Here is a 20,001-nt window from a genome sequence, read left to right as displayed (position 1 = left end):
CTTCTCCCCACCTGGAGGAGGTGGGCTGTGGGTGGAGCGGGAGGTGACACGGCTCAGATGCTTCCAGACAACGGCAAAGACAAGGGGGCAGTGACAATCAGGATGCTGACCGTCCACGTGGCCGAGCTGGGTGGTCCCGAGGGCCTCACACCCTGACCCTCGCCCCCTTGCAGCCCCCACCCGTGGGGTTTACAGCAGGCAGCGGCCCAGAGAGGGCAGGACGCTCGTTCAGGGCACACAGCTCTAAGTGGCAGTGCCGGGATTCGAACCCAGGCCGGCCGGGTCCGGAGATCCACTTTTCACACCACGTCTGGGGAGCGAGGGGTGCCTGGGACAGTCTCTCGGCCCCCGTAAGGGAAACCGTGGTGCCACCGTCACCGAGGCGAAGGGGTGGAGGGACTCTGTGCGTCTGTCCTGGCCTCCGGCTTGGTGGCAGAGGGCCGCCCGGCAGGAGGGGGCTGGGGTCCCAGAAGCTGGCCTCCTGGGCCTTCTCCTGCACAGCCCGCCCCCAAGCCAGCAGGTCAGACGTGTGTCGCGACCTCGTCCTCACACCCTCCGGGACGGCAGGCCTGGCTGGTCGCCACAGCCGCCGTCTCACTCGTTCCCTCGGCCCGAAGCCACAGGGGCCACCGCGCCCGCTGGGCCTGCCGGGCACGCGCACACCCACAAACTCGGAATCATACACACACACACGGTCGCACACGGCCGGGGTGACGAGGCCTGGAAACCCACTCGAGACTGGCCCATCCTGATGGTGCCCGGAGGCGGGGAGGGAGGCGGCCAGGGCCTAACGGAGGAGGCGCGGAGGAGCCTGGCCCTGCCTTGGCGGTGGGTGACCACGGGGGCCACGGGGGCAGGACCACGGTCACACCGCCCCAGGCGGCCGGGGAGGAGAGGAGACTTAGCCGTTCTCCATCAGTCACGTGTCCCGCCACCTGCTCATCCTCTACTATCCACCCACCTGTCCTAGAAAGGTTTGCTGAGCACCTGTGTTTGCAGAGCCTCTTCTAGGCGGCCGGCAAGAAGCACACGACAGACCCTCCCGGGCACCGGGTCGGTGCCGGAGGGACGCAGGTAGAGAGGGACACGTGCCAGCGACGACGACACTGTCACCGAACATTGGCTACGCGCTTTGCCTCACCCACTCCTCCCCGCGACCCTCTCAGCAGCTGCGGCCAGCACCCCCGCTTTGCAGATGAGGAAAGTGAGACTCCTTGAGAGAGGAGCAGACCCAAGGGCCTGTGCCTTTCGCTCGTTCCTCTCCCTCCTTCCCCTTCCCGTTTCTGTCTTTTGTTTGAAATAACAGCGAGAAAGAACCAGAAAAAGCGACACCCAAACAGCCAGTGATTATGTTACAAGCTGAGCAGCCATATGTCCTGGTTTGCCCGGGACAGCCCTGGTTTCCCCCCTAACATCCCACACAAGAAGTAACACCACCGCCTCTGCTCTCACAGTGCCCCGGTTTAGACCCAGCAGAAGCCAAGTAAGGTCCCTTCCCACGACAGAAAAAGGCAGGGTCCGGGGACGGAGCAATCGCGGAAGGCTTCCTGGAAGAGGCGGGGCTGAGCTGTGCCGGGAGGGAGGGAGAACAGCGCCTACCTCACCGCGCGCTGTGAGGATTCTGTGAACTGGCGCCTGCCACGTGGGCGGACAGCCTTGGTATACAGTAGGTGCTCGCTAAACGCCACCTGCTATGGCCCTTCCTGTCGCACAGACAAGGTGCACGGAGAAGGGACCTGGAATCTGAGAGCGTCCCATCTGATCGCTGCCCTTCCTCGACTCTCCAACCGGTTTGGGGGGCTCCGCTTGAATACTATCAGGGTCGGGGAGATCACTACCGCACAGCCGGCCGGCCGATCTACAGACGAGCAGGGGAGTGTGCCTGTCCGTGCGTTCCTCCTGGATCAGACCGAATCCAGGCCAGGGCGCGCAGGGTCAGGCCCGGAGTCTGTGCCTCCTCCCACCTGCCAGCTGGGGGGCCCGCAAGACGTCCGTGCTGCCCCCAAGGCTGGCCGTGATGAGAGGGGAGGGGAGGTGATGAGAAGCCCTCACACCCCACCGGGTACGGGAACGGGAGCTCCAGGGCTTTGGCATCACCTGTGCCATGCACGCCTGTCCCTCCCGGAATCTCCTGGAGACTGAGCCCCAACCACGCATGTGCCCTCGGCCTTCTGGATCTGCCTGGCTCGCATCCCTCCCCCTCCCCCTTTTCCTCCCACTTCCTTCCGGAAGCAGGAGGTGGCTCGGGTTCTAGACCTGGCCCCGTCCCGGGCATCGGGTGCTCCCTCCTCTGAAGGAAGGGAGGGGAGGGTTCAGGGACCTTCCTCTGTGCTTCCTCTCAGGTGCCCAGAGCTGGCATGGGGAAGAGGGGGTGCCCGGGGCAGGGGCATCGAGCACACACCGGGGGAGGCCCCGGGCGGCTAGGGTACCTGCTGCCACGCCTCGGTGCCCTGCTACACCCCCTCAGGATTCCAGTGCTTGCCCTTGGGCCCCTGGGCCCTGACTGGGGTCATCGCTCTGGCCCCTGGGGACATGACATCAGTCCCCTGGGCCCTGCTCATGCACGGGGCCGACCCCGGGGGACTCACCCGGGCGCAGCACTTTCCACTTGGGGCTCTTCTGGTCCATGAGAACTGCCTGTCCCAGCCCCTGACCCTGCCCACCCCCGCCCGGCCCGGCGGCCTCGAGCAGCAACCTTCGTCCTGGGGGAGGGACGAGGGGGGTGCGGAGCCGCAGGGCCAGGAGGAGCAGGGCCAGGCTCTCAGCTCTGCAATTCAGTTTCGGGAGCAGACTCCGGAAAAGTCCGTGGGGAGAGAGCGCGCGTGCTCGAGCTGCCCAGCGAGCCGCGACACGAGCACGTGGGCAGCGGGCCCTCCTCCGGCCCTCCCAGGCCCCCGCCCACCCTGGCACACGCCCCCTCGGGCTGCACACAGAGCTCTGGAGGGAGGAGGGCGGCGGGAGCGTGGTCGCCACTTTCTGCTTTCCCTGTGCAGACTCGGGCCCCCCGGGCTTCTCCGAGCGGACCCGGCGGGCCAAGGTACTTATGGCCGTGTCCCGGGGAGCAGACAAGACCCCGGATCCCACGGGGGTCCCAGTGCCCCCCAAGGTCACCCTTGCTCATTCGTACAATCGTTCAGCATCTATTCTGAGCCCCTACTGCACGCCAAGTCCCCGCGGTGTGCTTGGCACGCCCCAGGCACAAGGAGCCGTTCGTGTGGCCGCGTTCCCAGAGGTCAGGAACGCCAAGGGCAGATGGCAGGGAGACAGGGGCCAAGGACGGTGCAGCCCAGGCCGAAGGAAGGGGTGCAGGCCCGGTGCCCTCGATTCGGGACCTCAGGCCTCGGCGGGTGCCCCGTGGACGGGGAGGGGACACAGGGACGATGCTGCAGCCGAGGAGGGTCCAGCCCTGGTGGGGAGGAAGGGCCGTGGAGGAGCAGAGGCAGGAGTCCCTGGGGCGGGGCGGGGGGACTCTGAGGGGGATTCCAGGGCAGCCTGGGGGCCGGGGCAGGAAGCCACCCGCCCCAGGGCTGTGGCTTTGGCCGCCTTTCCAGGGCTTAGCTGTGCCCCGACCTGAGAAAACACCAAACTGCACCGAGACCATCCTGGAATGGGTGGGAATCCAGCCCCTTCCGGGACGCTTCCCGGCCGGGCTGGTGAGAGCACCCCCGAGGGTCCCCATTCCCCGTTGTAAAGGCGGAGCCTACTAACTCAGGTCGCTTTCACAGCAACAGCCCCGTGAGAAAGGTCCTGTCATCATCCTCTCGTTCCAGAGGAAGAAAGTGGCCCAGGGAGACCCCTGGTGCACCTGCTCGGGCTGTCTCGGGTCCCCCTGGGGCGTGGCCACGAAGCCTGAGGGGCGGGTCCTGGCAAAGCGTCCACAGGGGTGCCTGGCATAGAGTCAGCGCCCAGTAAATCCCCGCAGGCCGCCGCAGTCCCCACCAGCCTGCCCATTCTCCAGTCGAGAGCTTGCGCCCCATGCCCCACAGCGGTACACGGCCAGCTCAGCCCGGCCACAGCGTCTGGCGTGGCAGGTCAAATAATGGCCCCCCACAGACGGGCGTGTTCTAACCCCTGGAACCTGTCAATGTATCACATCACTTGGCCAAAGGAACTTTGCAGATGTGATTAAGCTAATGGCCCTGAAACAGACAGATGACCCTGGATGATCCGGGCGGGGGGGAGGGGGCGGGCAATGCAATCACGAGGGTCTTTGTAAGAGGGGGGCACAGGTGCATGGGAGCCGACCTGAGGACAGAAGAGATTGCGGTGATGTGGCCAGGGAGCCATGAGCCAAGGACCTCGGAAGCTGGCAAAGCAATGACTACAGCCGCCCAAAGGAAGCAACCTGCCCGTGCCTCCGACCCCCCGGCTGGAAGGTAACAAACCTGAGTTCACGGTCATGTGTCACTGTAGCTGCAGGGAAGCTGTACGACCAGGAAGATAACTCCCTAGGCTCAGAGCACCTGATGTATAGTAGCTGCTCATTGAACGCTCTCCTGTGTGTTTGATCCAGGGAGCTCACAGCTTCTCAGTCATCCGAGTTCAAGGGGGAGAAAGAACCAGACATGTGCAGGTGACCTAGTGTCCTTGGCCCCAACATGTCAAACCTCTGGAAGGGCCACCAGTGGTCCCTAGAATTTTATAGTTTATTTAAAAAAATTTTTTTTAATGTGTACTTATTTTTGAGAGAGAGAGAGCGCGCGCGCGCATGAGAGGGGCAGGGGCAAAGACAGAGGGAGACACAGAATACAGAGCTCGTTCCAGGCTCTGAGCTGTCAGCACAGAGCCAGATGCGGGGCTCGAACCCACGAGCCATGAGATCATGACCTGAGCCGAAGTCGGATGCTTAATCGACTAAGCCACCCAGGCGCCCCATAGAATTTTATAGTTTAGAGCAGCACCCTGAGAGGGAAGAGAGGTTCTGGAACGGAGTAAGAACCTGCTTGGAACATCAACCCCCCAGTCCAGGAAGCCTGAGGAGATGTATGCCCCCTATGCGTACAAGAATCACATTTTCTCGTTACGTTCCCCCGTCCGGGTCCCCGGCACTAGCTGACTTGAAACCTCGTATTAGACATTTGTATTGACAAATGTCTACGGAGCACCTATCACGTGAACCGTGCCAGTTTCAGGAGCGCGAAAGACGACAGACAGTAACACGTGGTCCCACGAAGAGGGCAAGTGTGCTGCGCACAGGCTGCCCCAGGACCTTTGCACTTGCTCTCCCGGTGGCCTGGAACTCTCTGCCTGACATCACCGCCTCAACAAGGCCTTCTGTGTCTACCCTGCCTAAAGCCGCAGCTGTCACCTCCCTGGGTCCCCCTGCCCTACTTTTCCTCACGGCACCTAACACCACCTGGCGTCACATGTTTTGCCCAACACGGTCTTCGGCATGCGGTGGGCGCTCAATAAATGTCTGTGAACAAATGCACACACGTAAATGACAGTGCAGATGTGCAAAACAGGCAATGGTGAAGACACGAGCAAAGGTCTGCTGGGAGAGACGCCCAGTCTTCACGTGGTTTCTGCTCTGAATCAGGGCACGGCGCAAGTCGGTGTGGGGCACGGCGAGGCTTGGAAATGATGCTCTTTGAGCCACACGAACCTATACGGTAGCAAACTGGTGGCTGCAGTCCCCAAGCACCCTGGGTAAGCCGCCGAGCCACAGAGAGAAGGGTCTGCAGGCCCGCGGGGGTGAGTCCCCGCGAAGGATTCAGAGACGCTCCCGGGGAGACAGGAAGCCACCAGCAAAGGGCCCCTCAAGGCGGCCTGGCTTCCTCAACCTCCTGCCCCGACTTGCAGGCTCTGAGCTCCCCGGCGTTACCCGAATTCCTGAGAAAATAAACACGCGGCTTGTCGCAGAGAAAACAGACTTCGGATCCCAGCTTGGCCGGAGCCCCACAAGGGAAGGGAGAGAGGTGAGGGCTTCGGGAGGCCCTCGGGCTGCCAGAAGGGGCCTTGCCATCGCAGCCGGCAAGCGGGCGCGGGCAGGGCTGGAGAAGCAGCGGCCGAGCCGGCCCCTGGGCGCTCCGAGCGGCTGCCACTTGGCAGCTGGGGCACAGTCCCCCGAGTCCTCTGTCAAAGCACTCGGCACCAGCACCCGCCCCGAGCAAGGCCTGCCAAGCACTTCTCAGGGCCTGAGCCAAGTCCCCAAGTGGAAGGCCCTGCCTTGCTGCCGGGAGCCCATTTGCCCAACCAAGAGACAAAGGCCTTTGTGGGGCCAGGACTTCAGGTGGCCACCAGGCGCTCTCTGCAGGGGTGGGGGGGCAGGGGGGGCTGGGGCCAGCTCGGGTGTTCCTGTGGGCACTCGCAGGGACAGAGCCGGGTTACGGGGAGGCCGTCTGCCTGGTACCACGGGCTGGGATTTGTACCTAGAGAGCAGGAACCCCCCAAATTAACCAGCCCCGCGGCGGGCACCTACGTACATTCGACTTCCGGGCAAGTCATAGTGCTATGTTCCGCTCGGCTCTCCCTTCTGCGGGGACTTGGCCCGGGCCTGAGGGGCTCAGCTCCTAGGACCCCGCCTGATTCTCCACTGGCTTCCTTCTTTCGTGCCCTCGGCCTGACTTCTGAAGGGCATCCTTCCCGGGAGAGCTGGGTGAGCCCCAGCACCTGCATGCAAAGCAAAGCTGCCCGGTGTCCCTGGCGGGGGGGGGGGGGGGGCGGGAGGTGCTGGAGAGAGAGGGGAGCAGAGGTGAGCATGCATTTTCCTGCCGTTTGCACAGACAAGGCTGAGCAGGACGGTCCCGGGAAATGTGCCATCTCAGGTGGTTTCTTGGAAGCGGAAAAGGAGTTACGGACGTGTGTGCCAGTGTTCTCCGAGGCACAGCACCCAGGGGGACGCGGGAGAAGGCGGGAGTAGGGAGTGGAGGAGGAGGCAGGAGCCCACTCCAGGTGAAGCCCCCGAGGGTAAGATGCGTCTTTTGCTGGAAGCCAAGGGGCCAGGCTTCCCACTCCTGCCCCTGCAAGGACAGGAGGACGCCCAGCCCTGCCCCGAAAGCACACAGGGACCCGGGGAGGGCGTCCGGGGGACCAGCAAGGCTCGGCCCCAAGCTCTCGGAGCCCGGTGCAGCGTGCTGGGGCACACATGACCAGTGAGCCCTCAACGGCGCCCGGCCCCTCCTGCAGCGGGCTGTTGTCACCGTCTGGCCCCCTTGGCACCCGGATGTGGTGGGAACTGGTTCAGGCCAACGGGAAGAAACGTGGGTCCCCTCAAGGCCAAGGTGAGGGAGCATCCAGTGTTTCCTCCTATGTGTTCTCCTGCCCGCGTCCACTGGCGATGGCATCAGAGCATTCTAGAAGCCAAGAGGCGGCAGAGACACAGGCGAAAGGGAAACCGGGACCCGGTATCCCCCAGCCGGGAACCACAACGGGCTCAGGGTCGCCTGTAAGGGCGCCCGCAGGCGGGGGTGCCCCAACGATTTTACGAGTGACTTTGGGATCGGCCGGATCATGGCCCCGAAAGACGTCTATGTCCTATTTCCTGAAACCCGTGAATCTGCCCAAGGGTCCCTCACACGGCAAAGGGGAAGTAAGGGAGACCTGGGGACAGAGAGCACCCTGGATTATCCTGTGGTTACACGAGGCCCTCACGGGTGGAAGAAGGCGGCAGAGATGTGCGTGGAGAAGCAGAGACACGGCGTGGCCCGCGGTGCAGGTGGAGGAGGGGCCGTGAGCTGGGGAATCCGCACAGCTTCCCGAAGCCGGAACGGAGAGGGAACGCAGCCCTGCCCACTCCTTGCTTTCAGGCCGGGGACACCCACGTTGGACTCCTGCCTCCAGGCTGCAAGGCGGTACGTGTGTGCTGTCTGGAGACATAGGTCGGTGGTCGTCCCCGAACGGCAGCAGCAGGAACGAGGTCAGACAGACCTCTTCCAAGATACGCCACCGCCATGGTGGGTCATGAGAGCAGGGAGAGGTCGGGCACCTGCTGGGCCGACCCAGGGGCCAGGGGGGTGTGAGATACGCTCGCTGACCCTCCCACCCCGCAGCCCCGTTCCTGCTCGCCCCTGCCCCACGAACCGGGGTCCCCAAAGCCCGGAGTAATGCGAGTGGAGGCTTTCTGGGTGGGAGGAGAGCCGCAGCTCTGGGGACAGAAGGAACCCAGAGACCACCCGCAACGGGGCCCGGCCCCCCGACGTGGCGAGTGAGGAAGAGAGGAGCCCTGGGAACACGGCTGTCCCTGGAGAGTCGATCGGGGCCTGGTCTCCTGCGCCCCCGTGGCAACTCCAGGAAAGGGGTCTGTGACTTCCATTGTCTCTGTTAATAAAGATACTAGGAGCTACTTTGGAAGCCGTTCCACCACTCGGAAAGGACATCTAGGGTCCGTGCGGCACAACTATGGGGCCACCACTTAGCTGTACGATGGGGCTGCACAGGATGACCACACAGAGAGCACATTCACAGAGACACAAGGAGAATGGCACACCCTGGAGTTGTGCAGTGTGCAACCTGCACAGCCTGGCATGGCAACCCTGGCCGGCTCCTTGATATTCATCCCACTGACATCCTGCTACGGGAAGACCTCATTTTTACCACGAACTACTCGCAGCTGGGGCGGCTACGCTTTGGGAAGGTTCTGAACTTTGCATGGGTCTCGGACACCAAGCCACACCCTCGCCCATCAGCAGATCGTGCCGGTTCTCTCCCAAGGAGGCCGCGGCGGCACAATGATAGTTGGTCCGGAATGCCTGTTCCCATCCGTTCGTGCTGAACTGGGAGCAGCCTCTCGCTGGAGTTTATACCACACGCAGACGGCACAGCCTGGGCTACGGGCTGAACAGTCTCGGGCAGAGCTGAGCCTGGGGGCTCGTCACCCTACGAGGAAGGCTGCCTCATGGCCGGGTTTCGGCTGTGCCCTTCTCCCACCGGCTGGAGACTCCTTGCCCGCCTGAGGAATCCTGGCCTGAGGTCCCCGCTTCCCTTGCAGCCCCACAGCTAAACTCCCGACACTCAACAAGTGACCACATCCTGGGGGTCACTCGGAAGCATGCCGCATCCGCCTCTGGGAGAGAACAAAGCAGGGTGGCGACCCGTGTCCCTGGGGGCACTCAGCCCAGTCACCTGGCACCAGGGTTCCTGCGGTGACAGCCTCCTCGCACACACTGCTGTCCTTGCCTACGGGCTGTTTGCAGGGAGCCGAGGGTCAGAAACGGACGGCGATGGGTAGATACCCCTCAAGGCAATAGATGCACGCCTTCGATCTGCCCGTAGCCGCCCAGACCTTCTGGGAAAGGCCCCTGCCCCAGGGAGCACTGGGGGGAAGCCACCATGAGGGGGCAGGGACAGACAGTTGGGGGGACAGGGGTTCAGAGCTCTGGAGAGAGGAAGTGGTGTGTGAGTATGTGTGTGTGTGCATAGGGATGTGTATTCTGTACGTGTGTGTCTGCGACGCGTGTTTACTTGCCCGTGTAAGAGAGGCCCGGGGCCCGTGGGTGCGCGCGTGCCTGCGTGCGGACCCTCGTGCGCACGGATCTGTATGTACGTGCCTGCGTGCGGCCCCTCGTGCGCGCCGTAGTTGCTGGGTCTGGGTCCGCTCCTGGGCGTCCCTGCTCCCGTATCCAGGTGTCTGCACGCGCTCACCCCCGGTGCCTGCCCGCCATCCAGCTGGCAGTGCACAGCTGGACCCGGGGGCTGTGCCTGCGCGCCCGATGAGAGGTGGCAGGTGCGTAATAAACCATTAGTCACTGTCACGTTTCTGAGCAGCCTCAGCGGCCTCCCGGGGAGGGGCCTGCTCCAGGACTGTGCTCCTGGCAGGTCTCTGGCTGTGAAGCTGCCCACCCCCTTCCGGGCAGGGCTGCAGCCTGACAGGAGCAGCTGGCAGACGGGGGCCTTGGGCCCCTGCCCTGCCCCAGGCAGCCCAAGGCCCGGGTCTGGCCCTGTGTGCGCCCGCGGGGGGAGGGGAGAGTCCCCAACGGTCAAGTTTTGCCGGATATTACCCAGAACCGAGGCGGGATTGCGGTGGAGGGGGCAGGGCAGGGAAGCAGCCTCCAGGATGCTCCACGCTGCCTGGAAGAGGCGCGGCAGGTGACCGGGGCGCTGACACCAGCCCACGCGTGCCAGCACTCGGGGCCAGACCTGCACTAAACGCTCTTCCATCCCAGTGGATACCCACGTCTGCCCTTGTAAGCCAGCCCCCCCCCCCCCCCGCCTCCCCCAATTAGCCTTCGTTCCCATTTCTCAGATGAGGAAGAGCAGGCACGGAGCAGAAGACACTGGTCCAGGGCTCTGAGTGCCCGGGTGCCAGGGGGCGTGGCTCCCCGTAGCACCCGCCCACCACCTGCGTGCCCCGCCCACCGCCCGCGTGCCCCTCTGCCAGGGTCTGGGAATCCCTCAGAGGGCTGCGTGACCCGTGAACCCCTGGTCTTCCGGCTGTGCCCCTTGCCCAGAGCACATCACGGAGAGAAAGGGGTAGGCACTGGGGTTGTCCTGGAGGCGGATGTCCCCACCACCCGCTCCGCACATCCACCAGCCCGTCTCCTCCAGCCCTGGCCCGCTAACAAGCGCTTTCAGCGTGGGCTCACACTGGGGGCTGGCACGGGTCTCAGGATTCAGTCCTCTCTGGGCAGTGACAGGCGGGACACATACAGGGACCCCCTCGGAGGGCTCTTGTGGAAAGAAATACGGCCTCAGGACCTGCTCTTAGGACCCTCCCCGGATAAGAACGCAGACGCCCACACACCCCCACATCCAGCCAAACGGCCTGCCTGGGATCCACTCACTGCCCCCGGCCCGGGTCCCGCAGGCCCCGCAGCGCAGCCCTCCGGACTCTACACTCACAGGCCCATCACCCAAGGAGGGACAGTCGTCAGGGAAAGGGCCGAGATGGGCGAGCAGGCGGGGTCTCCGCGGCTGGTGCGGTGGGAGCGAGATGGGCACGACGGGATCGGTGGGCAGCGTCCTCCCCCAGCCACGCGCCCTGGTTCCCCCTGGCCCAGCTGAGGCTAACTCGGGAGACAGATGTGTGCCAGGCCCCGGCGCCTGCGCATCCACGATGGAAAAGCCCAGAAACCATCCCTGCACCACTGGCGGAGAGAGGGCGCACACGGGGTCGCGCGCCGGAGCAGCACAGGGCGGCGACCACACAGAGGGACCCGCGGAGTCTGGGGAGGGCAGCCGGCTGAGAGGCGGCCCAAACCGCCAGGAAACGTAGATCAACATGGTTTGGGCAAACACAGGTGTGCGGTTAGAGACGCGCCCGCGGGTGGTTCCCCTGGGGGCGGGGCCCGTCCAGGCAGAGGGCGTGTCTTGGCGGGTGGGCAGTGGGTGCTGGCGCCCCATTCGGGGTCGTTTAAAGACGAACGGGTGAGTACCGTAGCATCACGGATAATAAATACAACAAACAGGGGCCGTCTGTGAATATCCAGGACGAGAGAGTCAGGAAGCAAGGGATTCTGGTCAAACCACCACGCGAGGAGCGTGAACGAGAAAATCCCAACGCGAGTTAAGGGAGACCGGAGCCATGCGGAGAGACCGCGGGGCGGAGGTCTGTGCCCGAGCTCCGTGTTGGGAGCCGCCCTCCCTGCCGGGGACGGCATGAGCCGCGCCGGCACCCGGGGACGGAAAAGCGCCCGCGTCTACCTGCGCCTGCGGGGTCTGCTCCGGCCCCGTCCAAGCCGCTCTGCTGACAGCGGGCGGGCCCCGGCTCCTGGGCTGTCCTGGGGCCTCTGGGCGTGCTCTCTGCTGGGGCGCCTGGCCGGGGCTCAGGCTCCCTGGCTGGGGGGTGGACGGCTGTCGACGCCTCCAGAGATGCAGAGGTGACCTGGAAGGACAGGAGGGGACATGGTGAGTCTTGGGCACACTTGCCCAGAGGTGCCCAGTGGGTGGGCCCCCGGACGCCACTCTTGCCCCCGCCCCCGCGATGGCCCGGCTTGGCCATCAAGGACTCAGCTGGGCAGGCTCAGGGCGGCACAGGGCCGGTCCCCAGCAAAACCAGTGGGAAGATTGCCCAGTGAACCCTGCCCGAGGCCACCGGGCTGGCCGCTGGGTACTGGGGTCGCACCCGCTGGCCCCGTTGCTCCCTGAGCCCCCTCAGCTCCTGCCAGGAGTTGGCAATAACTACGTGCTAGTTAATTATAACCGTAACAATTAACTTAGCGAAGCTTCAGTCCGCTCTGCAGGGGGTCAGCCCATCCCCCACCCGTGTCTTCGTTCTCAAAAATTTTTATTTATTTATTATTATTATTTTTTTTAATTTTTTTGACACTTATTTATTTTTGAGACAGAGAGAGAGCATGAACACGGGAGGGGCAGAGAGAGAGGGAGACACAGAATCTGAAACAGGCTCCAGGCTCTGAGCCGTCGGCACAGAGCCCGACGCGGGGCTCGAACTCACGGACCGCGAGATCGTGACCTGAGCCGAAGTCAGACGCTCAACGGACGGAACCACCCAGGAGTCCCTTGCTTTCTTTTTTTTTAAAGTTTATTTATTCGAGAGAGAGAAAACGCGTGTGCGGGGGAGGGGCAAAGATAGAGAGAGAATCCCAAGCAGGCTCCGAGCTGTCAGCACAGAGCCCAGATGGCGACCTGAGCGGAAATCAAGAGGTGGACGCTTAACCACTGAGCCACCCAGGCGTCCTGTCTTTTTTTTCCCCTGTGGTAAAATACATCTCACATAAAATTTACCATCTTGACCATCTTTTTTTTTTAATTTTTTTTTTCAACGTTTATTTATTTTTGGGACAGAGAGAGACAGAGCATGAACGGGGGAGGGGCAGAGAGAGAGGGAGACACAGAACCGGAAACAGGCTCCAGGCTCTGAGCCATCAGCCCAGAGCCCGACGCGGGGCTCGAACTCACGGACCGCGAGATCGTGACCTGGCTGAAGTCGGACGCTTAACCGACTGCGCCACCCAGGCGCCCCCCATCTTGACCATTTTTAAGTGTACTGCTCACCATGGGCAACAGTCACCTCCACCCATTTCCAGAACTTTCTCGCCCAAACAGACACTTCGTACCTGGTGTGCTCTAAGTCTCCAGACCCTCCGACACCCACCATCCCACTTTCTGTCTCTCTGACCCTGACTATGCGGGTTGCCTCACCCTCTCCCACATCTGGGGAAACCGAGGCTCAGAGAGGGGCGCGGAGGAGCCAGAGGCCTCAGAGCCGCTAGACTCGGAGGCGGGGTCGACCCAACCCACAGGACTTCAACACCTCCAACCTGGGGGAGCCAGGCCCTGCCCCGAGTGCCTGGGGGCCCAGTCCCTGCCACTGGCGACCCCCCACTTCCCGCCTCTGAGCCCCAGGGCCGGTATGGCTGTCGGAAAACAACTCCATGTTGATCCAGTTAGGGATTAATGCCACGAAACCAAAGTGCCCAAAGAGAGATGGATGGCCCAGAATCCCCCGGGCGAGCCGGGGCCCCGCCAGCCCTCCCTGCAAGCGGCGATACGTTTACCGTTTGTTTCCGGGCATGCTTTAATTTATGGGATCCATATGGTGACACGGCCCAGACCACAGCCCCCGCAAATCCCACGGGCGTGCTGGCGGCTTAGGCTGGAGCCAGGAGGAGGCGGCACCCCAGCCCAGCACACTTCCTTCGCTGGCTCGCTCGCTCAGGGGCCGGGGGCCCATCAGCACGGCAGGGACCCCGGAGCCGCACCCGTACCCCGTCTTGTTGGGTGTTAGCTGCTCTTACAGTCCTGTCCTCGTCACCTGGGGGAACTCTGCCAGGCGCAGGCCGCTGGGGCCACCGTTAGTCACAGGATGGCTTGTCCAGCCAGCCTGGGGACTCTCCACGGGGCTGGCACCTGGCCAAACAGGGCCGCGTTCTTGAAAGCCCCCCGGGGTGGGCTGGCGGGCAGGGGAGGCGGGCGGTGGGGGGCCCGGGCTCTGACCCCTGCCCACGGGCTGGTGGAAGGGAGAGAGGGGAGAGGTCCCCCTCCTGCTTCTCCTCCTGGAGCCTGGGGACCAGGGTCCTGCTGGGGGAAGGCAGCCCGGGGCTGCCCCTGGAGGGTAGGGGTGGCTCCCAGAAGGGGGAGCTGTGGGCAGGGGGACCCCGCTTACTGAGCACCTATGTGTCACGCTTAATCCTCCCAACAGCCCTGTCACAAACCAGGACACAGAGGCATGAAGAGACAAAGTGACCTGGGCTCCTACCTGTAACTGGAGGCATCAGGATTTGAACCCAAGCAGTTGGGAGAAGATTCAGCTGTTACACACCAACTGGGGGCCATGGCTTTCCAGCAGAGACGGACAGGCGGCAAAAGAGGCTTTGACTGGGCAAGAGGGGTGCGGACGACAAGCACTGTGGGACCTAGAAGCCCTCCCGGGGGCTGGGGAAATCCAGGCAGGCTTCCTGGAGCAGGTGGAGTTTGAACAAAGCCTTCAAAGGGAGCAGGCTTTGAAAGGGAGGGGGGAGGGGAGGGATGAGACATTCGAACTCATCCCTGAGGGACCAGGAGAGTGACGTGTGAACAAGGTACTGGGTAGCTGAGACTGGAGGGGGATGGCAACGGTCTCGGGGCCACGGGCATTACATGGAGGGGACAGAGCTCCATCTTGCCAGGTCTGATTCTTCGAGAGGAGGCTGTGAATCCACTTTTAAGAGCCGCACTCTCATGATTATTAAGCGTTGGCAACTAGTGCAAAACGTGTTACGACACCGTGTGAACCCTCAGATGCTGCTGGTAGGACTGTAAAATGGGGCAGCTGCTTTGGAGACTGGGCCGGCAACTGCTTCCGAGGTCACACGGAGCGTTAGCACGTGACCCAGCGACTCCTCTCCCGGGTAGGTATCCAAGAGAACCCCACACCCACATTCACGCAAACACTTGTACGTGGGAGCTCGTAGCAGCCCAGTGTCCCCCAGGAAAATGAATTCTGCCAACAGCCTGAGTGAACCTGTTGAGTCTCCGGATGAGCACGCGGCCGGCCGTCGCCTCCACTGGCAGCCCGTGAGGCCCCAAGCGCAGGACCCGGCCGCGTCGTGTTACGATAAATGTGTTGCTAAAAGCTGCTAAAACTTGTTACGCAGCAGCTGTGGATAACTAACTGATACAACACATCAAGCTCTTGAACAGTGCCGGGCCCAGACACAAATGTTCCTTGGCACCGCGGTGTGCCAGAAGCACGAGGGGCCCGGAGGCCAGTCCCCGCTCTGGGCTAGCTCCTCCGGGAGGTAAAAGGATTTCACCCCCTTTCTCCGTGCTCAGCAGCAGCTGCCCGTGACTCCTGGTGGGGCCCAGTCAGTATTAACGGACGGACAAGGCTGCCGGGTGCGTGTGGTCCTGTGAATACGGATTATCTCGTGTCGGCTCACGTTAGGTGGAGGCCAAGGTTCCAGCCAGACCATCGAGCGGAGGTGAAGTCCCCTTTCCTCAGGTTTCAAAGCCGAACGGATGACAATTCTTGACTAAACAAAAGCATCTGAACCCACACGTTCACAGTGCCCTCTCTACACAGCCAAGAGTTCCAACCCCAGGGCCTGTCTCCATTTAAAGGACTATTAGGACGGGGCCTGGGGCATACCCTGTTCCCTGCCTGGGGACCCTGGAAATCAGCAGTATCTCGGAGCAGTCGGTTGGGGGGGGGGGGGGGGGATTGTTCTAAAAAATAATCTTATTGTGGGGCGCCCGGGTGGCTTAGTCGGTTGAACGTCCTACTTTGGCTCAGGTCATGATCTCACGGTCTGTGGGTTCAAGCCCCGCGTTGGGCTCTGTGCTGACAGCTCGGAGCCTGGAGCCTGCTTCAGATTCTGTCTCCTCCTCTCTCTGCCTCTCCCCTGCTCACACACTCTCTCTCAAATATAAATAAACATTAAAAAAATTTAAAAACCGTCTTACTGAGCTATTCACGTAACTACACGATTCACCCAGTTAAAGCATACAATTCAGGGGCTTCTAACACACTCAGAGTCGCACAACCACCGCCAGAATCCATCTCAGAACATTCTCGTCACCCCAAATAGCGGCCCGACCCGCTGACAGTCACCTGTCGTCCCTCCCCAGCCCTGGCGGCCACGGTCGCCTTTCTGTCTCCGCAGATTTGCCTGTTCTGACATTTGCCATTCATATGCCACCCTCCGGTATGCGGCCCCTTCGCTCAGCAACGCGTCCCGGGCTCATCCGTGTTGTAGCCTGCACGGCATGTATGTTTGAAAACCGGGGAAGTTCCAGCTTGAGGGATGAGCAGCCCAGAGGCTGGGCAGGACACCAGGATTTCTCCCTCCGGCAGCCTCTGTGGCAGAGCCCGCATCCGCCTCCCTCCCGGGGGGCCCAGCCAGACCCCCACCTCTCAGTCTCCCCGCGTGGGTGCACGCTGGGTCCCGGCCACCCTCCCCGGCTGGGAGATCTCAGCCAAGTGACTTAGCCTCGCCGGGCTTCAGTCCCGTCTCCCATAAAGTGGGCGTGATCGCGGTGAGCGTCTACTGCCCAAAGGGACAGTGGGGAGAATCGGATGCTAAAGGTACGCAGCACGTAGTAGGTGCTCAAGAAATGGCAGCTGGTCTCATGAGCTGCAAACAGAAGCATTAGGAGCAAGAGGAAAAGGGGTGCGGCGGCCGGCGGACCCCACGAAGCCCGGAGGGCTGTGTGCTGGGGAAGGCTCTGGTGCCTTGGAGGGCCCGCCTGGCCTCTGGGTGGTTTGGGCCGCAGCCAGGAGGGCCACCTTCCAGGCCCCCCTTGCCTGCTGCCGGCCTGGAGCCCCGACTGCCGGCCTGGAGTCCCTGCAGTCACTGGGGCAGGGGTCCCTCCACTTTCCACCACGACCCTGAATCTTATTTTTCTTCCAAGTGGGCTCAGGAGGCACGCCAGGAAGCCAGCTGTGCCGGCCTCGAATAAAGCAGATGTGGGACTGAGCTGCTTAGCTGCTGCCATAAGTAAGGGTGACAGGCAATCATGACTGCTCTGAGCTCAGGTGACACTTCTGGAAAATGGGCGAGTGATGCCTACCCTAGATTTCCTGAGCACCTGCTATACGCCAGGGGCCCACCAAGCGCCTGACATCCACGGCCCATTGAATCCTTCCAACAGCCCTACCTTAACTCCCACCTTGTAGAGGAGGCAACTGAGGCACAGAGAGGTCAAGACAGTGGCCCCAGGTCCCCCAGCTGGTCACAATGACAGCTGAGAATCAGGCCAGCGCTGTGGCCTCTGTCCAGCACCTAGACCCACCAGTGCGTGGCACACAGTTGCCTCCCACTGAATACTAGCAGGGCCTGGTTCCCATACTCACGGCCACAGCAGACACACGGCAAGGCCGGACCGCGGTCTCCAGAACGCAAGTTTGTGCCGTGGGAAAACGGCAGTGGGTTTGCTGATGGGCTGTGACCGATCTGTCACGGGAGCGAGGCTGAGAGAAGGAGACAGGGTGTGGGGCTGCAGGAGAGGAGGAGACGCCAGGGTCCCGATGGCGCAAAAGAACACGGCCTTCCCTTTGCCCCAGGGAAAAATCGGGCGAAGGCAGGAAGCCGAGCTCGGGAGGAAAGTCACCTCCCTCCCAAACAGGGATGGCCGGAGGTGAGCCTTGGCTGGGAGGCTGGGTGGGCCTGGCTAAGGGGCGCCTGCTGAGCCGGCCGGAGACCTCTTGCCTGTTGGGGGACACGGGGGTCACAGGCCTGCCCGGGAGGGAAGTGAGGGGACACGGCGCAGCCCTGCCGTGGGGGCGCCCTTCCCCCTTCCCACCCCCAAAGATAATGTGCTCTGTCTGGTGGGATTCCCTGTTCTGCACCGCGAGCTGGTGCATCAGAGGCCCAAACACGGAATTTGACGCCCCTTAATTCCCTGTAACAGCCCCGTAACGGCAAGCAGAGAACTCCAAACACTGCAGTAAAGGGAACGCTAAGGCTCCGGGTCAGGGGGAGACTGGGCTGCTGAATGCAGAGGCCCCGATAAGCAGACAACTAAAGGGTTATTAAATGTGCGGCGCAGACCGGGCGTAATTGGAAAGTTATTAGATGTGGAATACACACAGCACCCAGTAAATGAGTAATCAGGGACTAATTAAGCTCACGCGACACAGCAGATCGTGCTGGAGAGGCTGGTGGCTGCCGCATCTGTGACAGCAATTAGGGGCGCTCGGCTGCAGCACCGGGGCGGTGGGGGTGGGGTGGGGAGGGTCGCCGGCTCGGCCGGGGGTCTCGATCTGACTCTCCTCCCCACCTGAGCCCTCCCAGGTGCTCCCACCTCTCAGGGGCTGGAAGGAGGGGGAGAGGCACCAGGCTCGTCCAGCCTGGAGGACAAGAGAAGTCCAAGCGGACACGTGATCCAGGACTCAGAAAAATGAAAGCCAGGTTCTGTCCCCGGCTTCGAGTCTAGCCAGGTGACAGCTTGCCACAAGCACGTAAGGGGACAGAGGGTCACGACTCCCCACCTGGACGATCTGCGAAGCATGCACAGAACCACTCCCCAGAGCTGCGCCTTCAGGTGGGGGAGTATGACTAACCTGCGGTACAGAGGGGGAAACTGAGGCTCAGAGGACGGGAGGCAGACGGAGGTCGCCCAGCCTGCTCAGCTTCCTCACCCGTAAAAGGGGGGTGCGGAGACCCACACCCACAGCCTGGGCGGTCACAAGGACTCAGCCTAGCACAGCCTGACACACCGGAAGCCCGGGAGACGAGGGACCCCAACTCCACCTGCTGCAAAAAGAAAGTCTCCGGATCAAGGCCTGGGGCTGCTGGGGCCGAAGAACCTCCCGGTTCAGATAAAGCGGGGGTTTCTTGCCAAGCCGGGAACACGGTGTCTCCGAAGGGCCGGGGTGGAAAGCTCGTGCGGCACGACCGTAAAGTGCGAGGCTCGCCTGCCTATCGGCTCTGGTGGCAGCTGTGCACCCACAGCACCTACAGGGGCCAGGCCTCTTGCTAATCTTGGCAGGTGTCGGCCCATTAAACCTTAGACTTCCTCGGGTCGGGGTGGGGGGTGGGGGTGGGGACGGGAGCAACTGTTAGGCTCCGTTATACAGATGAAGAAACCAAGGCCCAGAGAGGGTAACTTGGCGTTGGCCACATTTTGTGGGATGGGCAGGTGGCGTGAGATGTCTCGGAGAGCCTTACTGGAAAGCCAGAGTCTGCCGTTAATGCACCAGGAGCCTCGGGAGACACATCTGGGTGGGGCAGGTGTGGCCAGGAAGGGTGGGGTCACAGGGAGGCTGGGAGGTATCCGGACCGCAGGCGGGCCAGTGGGAACTGGCCAGAGGCAGGCAGGCCCCGCTTCTGCTGCTCTCGCGGCCAGAGGGAACATTCTAGAAGGCAGGTCCCTGGCTCCCTCCCCCAAGGAAGGCCTCTGAGGCAGCGATTCCCTCTCATGGCCTGGGACAGGGCAGAAAGCTGCATGCAGGAGTCTCCTGTTCCCAGAGGCAAGAGCGCTCCCTAATGCCTTGCAGGCAACAGAGTGCTGTCAGTGACCCAGTCCAGCCCAGGCAAGAGCCCCCGGGGACATGGAGCCCCCGAGTCCTTGGCATCAACCTGGAGGGCCACCTGCTGGAGGCTGGCACGGGGAGCTGGACCGATCTCTGTCTGACACCCCGGTTCTCCCGGGGTCCCCTTATCCTACCCTTGCCGAGGCCCACTTCCCAGGGAGACAGCCTCCCATCAGTCTCTGGGCATACAGCCCGGCCCACTCCATCCCCAGCCATGGCTTGGTCTGAGTGATCTTCCCAAAACATCACTCATCCTGCTGACGTAAAACCCTTTACCAAAGTTCTGACTCTCCACGTGGCATCCAAGAGACATGTGATTAGGCCCAGCCTAGCTTTTCATCCACCCCATCCACCTATCCAACAAACCATGCACCCACCCACCTGTCTATCTGTCCATCCTCCATCCATCCATCCGTCTGGCCATCCATCCATCCATCCATCCATCTATCTGGCCATCCATCCATCTGGCCATCCATCCATCCATCCGTCTAACAAACATATATAAAGCACCTAATGCCTGCATCCATCTGTCTGGCTATCTGTCCGTCCATCCATCCATCCATCCATCCATCTAATAAACATATATTAAGCACCTAATGCCTGCATCCATCTGTCTGGCTATCTGTCCGTCCATCCATCCATCCATC

General features: G+C 62.3%; 1 protein-coding gene across 5 annotated transcripts in view; it reads right to left on the bottom strand.

Moving 5' to 3' along the window:
- The window catches only part of GSE1 (Gse1 coiled-coil protein), a 390,196-nt gene that overhangs the window by 234,835 nt on the left and 135,360 nt on the right, over positions 1–20,001 (bottom strand). For all 5 annotated transcript variants that reach the window (XM_045439892.1, XM_045439893.1, XM_045439891.1 and 2 more), the window contains exon 2: positions 11,581–11,761. In XM_045439892.1, coding sequence (XP_045295848.1) covers positions 11,581–11,761 — 181 coding nt within the window. The remainder of the gene's footprint in view (positions 1–11,580; positions 11,762–20,001) is intronic.

The sequence above is a fragment of the Leopardus geoffroyi genome, chromosome E2 (genome assembly GCF_018350155.1).
Source record: "Leopardus geoffroyi isolate Oge1 chromosome E2, O.geoffroyi_Oge1_pat1.0, whole genome shotgun sequence".
Taxonomy (NCBI): domain Eukaryota; kingdom Metazoa; phylum Chordata; class Mammalia; order Carnivora; family Felidae; genus Leopardus; species Leopardus geoffroyi.
The sequence above is the reverse complement of the archived record's forward strand: the minus strand, read 5'-3'. Positions and strand labels throughout refer to the sequence as shown.